At 38.8% G+C, this 7,545-nt stretch overlaps 1 protein-coding gene across 2 annotated transcripts in view; it reads left to right on the forward strand.

The window, feature by feature from the left end:
- The window catches only part of TBC1D23 (TBC1 domain family, member 23), a 65,406-nt gene that overhangs the window by 20,391 nt on the left and 37,470 nt on the right, over positions 1–7,545 (forward strand). For both annotated transcript variants that reach the window (XM_011962508.1, XM_011962509.1), the window contains exons 3-4: positions 675–780; positions 2,667–2,871. In XM_011962508.1, coding sequence (XP_011817898.1) covers positions 675–780; positions 2,667–2,871 — 311 coding nt within the window. The remainder of the gene's footprint in view (positions 1–674; positions 781–2,666; positions 2,872–7,545) is intronic.

The raw sequence follows: 7,545 nt of genomic DNA on the forward strand, positions 1-7,545 counted from the left end.
CTTGAACCCGGGAGGCAAAGAGGTTGCAGTGAGCTGAGATCATGCCACTATGCTCCAGCCTGAGCAACAGAGCGAGGCTCAAAAAAAAAAAGACTAGTAATTCCTTAACATCATAAGATAATTTCTTCAGTTGTCTCATACGTGTGTTTTTATAGGTGATTTGTCTAAATTTGAATTCTAGTAGGCCTACCTGTTGCATTTGGATATGTCACTTAAGATTCTTTAAATCAACACAGTTTATTTTACATTTTTTAAAAAAAACCTTACAAAACAGCAAAAACATTTTCTCAATTTATTAAATATTCTTCTGTATAATTTTAAAATATACATGGCACAGATGTACTTTTTCTTTGCCAGTACATTCTGTTGTTTTTACATTAAAAAAAAACAGGAAAGATGATTGCTTATGTAAATTTACGTATCTAAATATATAAATATTTTGGGTAATTTATTGTATTCCCTAAATCAACATGAAGAAATATCTAATGTAAGAGGATTTAAAATAATTCTGCTGGATGTGGCATGGCTAAATACTCAACATTTGGTGGAGTATGGATACCTTAATTGTAATCTTTGTTATTATTTTTAAATTCAGGCCTTTAATTATTACAGCATGTTTTCCAAGAATGAGGAATAACATATGAAGCTAGTCGCTTTTTAAATCTTTCTTCCAGATTGCTCTGAATGTTGCAGGAAAAGGTGATAGTTTGGCATCATGGGATGGTATTTTAGACTTGCCAGAACAGAACACTATTCACAAAGATTGCCTGCAGTTTATGGGTAAGCTTAATAATCATTTTCAAGCAGAGTTAAATTTTGGAAATAATTTTTGGATTGAGGAATCACTCTTCAGAATTATTTTCTTATAATTTCAAAATATGAAAAAGGCTTGCAAATAGCTTTAGAACTTTTCTTTTGAAATTCTTAGGAAATATTGTCTATTGATTTTAAGGGAGCCTAGTTTTGACTGGGTGCAATGGCTTACGCCTGTAATCCCAGCACTTTGCGGGGCCGAGGTGGACAAATCACTTGAGGTCAAGACTTCGAGACCAGCCTGGCCAACATGGCAAAACCCTGTCTCTACTAAAAAATAAAAAAATTAGCCAAATGTGGGGGTGGGCACCTGTAGTCCCAGCTACTTGGGAGGCTGAGGCAGGAGAATCGCTTGAACACAGCAGGCAAAGGTTGCAGTGAGCTGAGATCGCGCCACTGCACTCCATCTTGGGCACAGAGTGAGACTCTGTCTCAAAGAAACAAGCATGATAACCTAGTTTTTACTGTTTCTTTTGCATTATATGTTAGATTTTTCATGTACATTTATGGGTTTGTTGTAGTCTTAACTTTGATTTTTGTATAATTGAAGATCTGTATGATTGTATACAGCCCTCAAATTAAAGGGGAGTTTTGTTGCAAAAGTTTATCTATCAATCATAGTTTGTGGTCTGCTATAGAGAAACTATTATAAATTGTGATTGAATAGGTTTCCAATCACCCACAACATCTATTTCAATCCACAATGTAGATCAATTTAGTTTATTCTTCTTTTAAATTCATCTCTAGTGTTTTGTTGTATTTTTGTTTCTCTTTCCATCATATTTTAGTTAAATTATTGGCTTGATAGGCCTATGTGTGGTAAGCACACCAGAAACATTATTGCTGGTGTGGACAAAAGAAAGAGAATTTGGTAGTGGAGAATGAATTCCTTTCCCTCTTTTTGCCTGAGTTATAGCAACAGCTGCCCATCATGGGGTAGGTGATCATCTGTTTAGAAAACAGTTTTGCTTCCCAGGAATATGGGCTATGCCTATCTTTGCCTATCCCTTTAATTCAGATTGGCCATTCTTATGTTTGACAGATATTACTAAGTGCTAATGTTTAGTAAATTGAATTTATAGAAGTCTTCTGTTTCTTTCCCTTCTCTCTCAACGGACTAGGTAAAGAAAACATGTTTAAGTGAAACTGTTATTCTTAATTTTCTTTGAATAACTGTCTTAAAGTTAAGAGACTGTTAGAAGGCCGGGCGCAGTGGCTCAAGTCTGTAATCCCAGCACTTTGGGAGGCCGAGGCGGGCAGATCACCTGAGGTCAGGAGTTTGAGACCAGCCTGGCCAACATGGTGAAACCCCATCTCTACTAAAAATACAAAAATTAGGCCAGGCGCAGTGGCTCACACCTGTAATCCCAGCACTTTAGGAGGCCGAGGCAGGCAGATCCTGAGGTCAGGAGTTTGAGACCAGCCTGGCCAACATGGTGAAACCCTGTCTCTACTAAAAGTACAAAAATTAGCTAAGTGTGGTGGTAGTTGCCTGTAATCCCAGCTACTTGGGAGACTAAGGCAGGAGAATCACTTGAAACGGAGGTGGAGGTTGCAGTGAGCCAAGATCGTGCCATTGCACTCAGCCTGGGTGACGAGCTAAACTCTGTCTCAAAAAAAAAAAAAGCGGAGGGGGTGCTGTTATAAAAAGTTTTGACTATGTGTTTTCCTTGGGTTTTGGATCTGTGAACCAATGATTGTTAAGTGTAAGGGAAAATATACTTTCATGTAGTTTCACTTTGTCTTTCTCTAAATGCACTAACATAGTATTATATATTTGTAAACAAGTGTTATGTCCAATAACAGCCTCTAACAGGCCCTGGGTAACTTTATTTTTAACATTTATTTTCTAGACCAGCTTTCAGTGCCAGAGGAGAAGGCAACAGAATTACTTTTGGATATTGAATCTGTAATTACCTTTTATTGTAAATCACGTAACATTAAATATAGCACATCCCTTAGCTGGATACATCTACTCAAACCATTGGTGCATCTTCAACTGCCACGCAGCGATTTATACAACTGCTTTTATGCCGTAATGAATAAGTACATTCCCAGGTAAAATATGATTTAGTTATTGTAGTTTTTTAAAGTGAATACAGGTCTGGTTTGCCTTGAGCTGAAGTTACTAGATTTACTATGGCAGTAAAGTAAAAGGTTCAAATAATTTTGAAGGTTGTTTGAGCCATAATTATTATTTTATTTTTGTGGTTATAAACGTTTTTTCAAAGATTCTTTAGTTAAAAATGTATACTTCTGAAACAGTGGTTATACTGGGGTTGGAGTTGGGGAGGAAGTGGGGAGATCTAGGTCAAAAGGATACAAAATAGCAAATAGATGTGATGAACACGTTAAAAGACCTAATATACAATGTGGGGACTCTAGTTAATAATAGTGTGTTATATTGAAGATTTTTGCTAAATAAGTAGATTATAGCTGCTTTTGCCACAGAGGGGAAAGTGGGAATGTGAGATGATAGGTACATTATTTTGTTCCACAGTAGTAACCATTTACCATGTATGTGTTTTTTATAACATGCTGTATTATACACAGAAATTTACTTTTAAAAAAGAATTTAAAAATTAAAAATTTCTAGAGTTTATATATATAATTCTTCCAGTTTATTTGGTGGTATTCCTATTTTAATTTATTTGCCTATAAAATGAAAACGTTACAGTGTCCCAGTGAAAAGTAAAATTTTTGGAGTGCTACTTTATTGAGCTTGGAAGGAAATCCTAGAAATCTAGGCATTGAACAAGTAAATTGAAGTATGCTAAATGTTAGAAAGGTGAAATATAGAGTGCTGTGGGGATGTATAATTTGGGCAACCTAACTTACCCTGGAGGTCAGGGGTGGCTTTCCCGTGGTAAGTGGCATTTAAGTTGAGACCAGACAGATGTGCAGGTGGTTGTGATGGAGATTGTAGTGGAGGTCATGGTGGCTCATGAGGCCTGAAAGAATTGTTGTAGTTCCCAGTGCAATAGATCAGACAGTTAGAATTTTAATACCAAAAGAAACTTTAGACATAGTCTAGACTAGTGGCTTGGCTGTACAACCTTGAATGCGCATTAGAACTATTGGGGGAGCTCTTAAAAATCCTAATGACTATTTGCATACATGAGTAATTAAATCAAAATCTCTTGATGATGGGGCCTCGGCATCAGTTTGTTCAGAGCTAACTAATTTCAGCATGTAGCCAAGGTAGAGAACCACTAATCTGGACCTTGATAGTTAACTGACTCTTATTTTTTACTACTTTCTATGTGATATCACACTGTACGAGGTGTAAGTGTTTTGTATGGTTCTCTACCCTGGTTGCTTGTTAGAATCAACTGAGGCACTTTTTCTTTTTTTAAATAACTACTTTATTGAGATATTTACATTGCTTAAAATTCACCATTTTAATGTGTACAATTCACTGGTTTTAATTATAGTCACAGAGTTGTACAGCCATAACCACAACCAATTTTAGAACATTTTATCACCCCAGAAAGAAGGCCCATACCCATTAGTAGTCAACTCTCCACTTCCCCCCAAAATGGGAATGATCGGTATGATTCTCTATGTAAGGAATCGTACCTTATATGTTTTTTGTAACTGCCTTTAATGTTTAGCAGTATGTTTTCTAGATTCATATTGTACCATATATTTCATTTTTTTGCCAAATAATTTTTTATTGTATGCATATACCACATTTTATTTACCTGTTCATCAGTTGGTGGATATTTGGATTGTTTTCAGTTTTTTACTGTTAGGAGTGTGAAGCTCTGAACATTCACATACAAGTTTTTGTGTAGATGTGTATTTTCACTTTTCTGGGATATGTGCTTACAAGGGGAATTGCTGGACTGTATAGTAATTATGCTTAACCTTTTCTGGAATTGCCGGATTTTTCCATAGCAGCTGCATCATATGTTCTCACCAACAGTCAGTGGAGATCCCAGTTTCTCCACATCCTCGTGAACATTTGTCTTTTTGATTATAGTCCATCCTAGTGAGTGTGAAGTGATATCTCATTATGGTTGTTGACTTGCATTTCCCTAATGGCTAATGATGCTGAGCATCTTTTTATGTGTTTATTGGCAATTTGTATTTTTTCTTTGGAGAAATGACTCTTCACCCAAAGTACTTTTAAAACATACTGGTCCCTAGAGTTTGTTTTTGTTTTTGTTTTTGTTTTTCCCCAATAAATATTTTGCACTTCTATTTTTCCCCAATAAGCCTTTAGAGTTTCAAATATAAGTGGACTGCAAAGAGTGTAGGTGTAGATATTTTTAAATTTCCCCAGGTGATTCTGATGTGTACCAGGATGGAGAATCTCTGTGCTACTTGAAGCCATACTGCTTTATGTAAAGAAAACAGACAAAGATACCAGAAAACAAGGCTAAGGTCATGACAGAGCCAAGACTTGAATTCATATTTAGGGATCATTTTGTTGTGCTAGGTCTCTCAACTGCCTATATTTTAGCACTTCTCATGGCCACCTCTTGCTCTAACAGAGCTAGCAATAGCAAGATACAAGATGTCCCAGCTTTGCCTCTAGAGAATGGTGGTGATGGTAGTTAGGACTAGAGGGGAAAGACTTTTGCATTGTGCTTTATAACATACTGTTGTCAAGTTCTCTAGTTATTGCTTCTATGACTTCCATATGGAACAGCCCTCCAGCCAGGATCAGCATTAATAGCCCTGGAAAGAACCCTGAGCCCCACAGAATGCTGCTAGAACTCCGTTTTAACATATCTTCTTCTTTTTTTTTTTTTTTGAGACAGAGTCTCACTTTGTCGTCCAAGCTGGAGCGGAGTGGCACAATCTCAGCCCACTGCAATCTCTGCCTCCTGGATTCAAGCGATTCTCATACCTCAGCCTCCTGAGTAGCTGGAATCACAGGCGTGTGCCACTACACCCGGCTAATTTTTGTGGTTTTAGTAGAGATGGGGTTTCACCATTGGCCAGGCTGATCTCGAACTTCTGACCTCAAGGGATCCGCCCAACTTGGCCTCCTAAAGTGCTGGGATTACAGGTGTGAGCCACCACTCCCAACCTAACATATCTTCTTCTTTTTTTTATTTATTTATTTAGACGGAGTCTCACTCTTTTGCCAGGCTGGCGTGCAGTGGCGTGATCTTGACTTACTGCAACCTCAGCCTCCCGGGTTCAAGCGATTCTCTTGCTTCAGCCCTCAAGTAGCTGGAATCACAGGCATGTGATTCCACCACACCCGACTAATTTTTGTGTTTTTAGTAGAGGTGGGGTTTTACCATTTGCCAAACTGGTCTCAAACTTCTAACCTCAAGTGATCTGCCCGCCACAGCCTCCCAAAGTGCTGAGATTACAGGCGCGAGCCACTGCACCCGGCCTTTTTTTCTTCTTTTTTTGAGATAGGGTCTCACTCTGTCATCCAGACTGGAGTGCAGTGGCACAATCTCGACTCACTGCAACCTCCATCTCTTAGGCTCAAGCAATTCTCCTGCTTCAGCCTCCCAAGTATCTGGGTTTACAGGTGCGTGCCACTATTGCCTGGCTAATTTTTGCATTTTTAGTAGAGAGTGGGTTTTACCACTACCATATCTTCTTATTACAGATTCACATATAAGATGGCACAATCCCATCAAGCACAGTGCCTTGTAGTTGAGAGCAGCTTTGCAGTGTACAGCTGTTAAATGAATAGATGCTGTTGCAATGGCTGACTCCCAGAGATTCCCCACTTTTTCAGAAGACAAGATCATGAACTAGGCAATTGTTTCTATAGTGTATGCCCCTACTCACTGTGTATTCTGCCTTAGCATTCTTTTGCCTTGTATTTATACAGTAGGATAAGTATTAAGACTAAGGAGGAGGTAATCTTGCCAATATGAATCTAGTTCTGTGTCTGGGCACCTGAATTGCCAGCCTGGGGCCTTCTCTGTAAAACTTCCTTCCACCTGCAGTATCAGAAAGTGATAGATTGAGAGTCATACAAATCCTGGCATTGACCTCACATCTCAGATTTTAGAAATTATTTTTTATTCCCTTTAAATTACATTGTAAGACTTTTTTTTTTTTCTTTTTTCTTTTTTGATACAAGATCTTCCTGTGTTGTCCAGGCTGGTCTTGAAAACCTTGTCTCAAGTGATCTTCCCTCCTGAGCCTCCTGAGTAGCTGGGACTATACGTTCATGCCACTCTGCCCTGCTTAAAACACTCTTTATTGGCCGGGCACGGTGGCTCACGCCTGTAATCCCAGCACTTTGGGAGGCCAAGGCAGGCAGATCACGAGGTCAGGAGATCGAAACCATCCTGGCTAACACAGGGAAACCCCGTCTCTACTAAAAGTACAAAAAATTAGCCAGACGTGGTGGCAGGCACCTATAGTCCCAGCTACTTGGGAGGCTGAAGCAGGAGAATGGCGTGAACCCGGGAGGCAAAGCTTGCAGTGAGCCAAGATTGTGCCGCTGCACTCCAGTCTGGATGACAGAGTGAGACTCTGTCTCAAAAAAGGAAAAAAAAAACACTCCTTATTAATACTGTCATGTTAAAACTGTGAGGCCACTGCACTCCAGCCTGGACGACAGAGTGAGACTCTGTCTCAAAAAAGAAAAAAAAAAACACTCCTTATTAATACTGTCATGTTAAAACTGTGAGGCCACTGCACTCCAGCCTGGACGACAGAGTGAGACTCTGTCTCGAAAAAGAAAAAAAAACACTCCTTATTAATACTGTCATGTTAAAACTGTGAGGCCACTGCACTCCAGCC

The sequence above is a fragment of the Colobus angolensis genome, unplaced genomic scaffold (assembly GCF_000951035.1).
Source record: "Colobus angolensis palliatus isolate OR3802 unplaced genomic scaffold, Cang.pa_1.0 Scaffold592, whole genome shotgun sequence".
In the NCBI taxonomy this organism is placed as follows: domain Eukaryota; kingdom Metazoa; phylum Chordata; class Mammalia; order Primates; family Cercopithecidae; genus Colobus; species Colobus angolensis.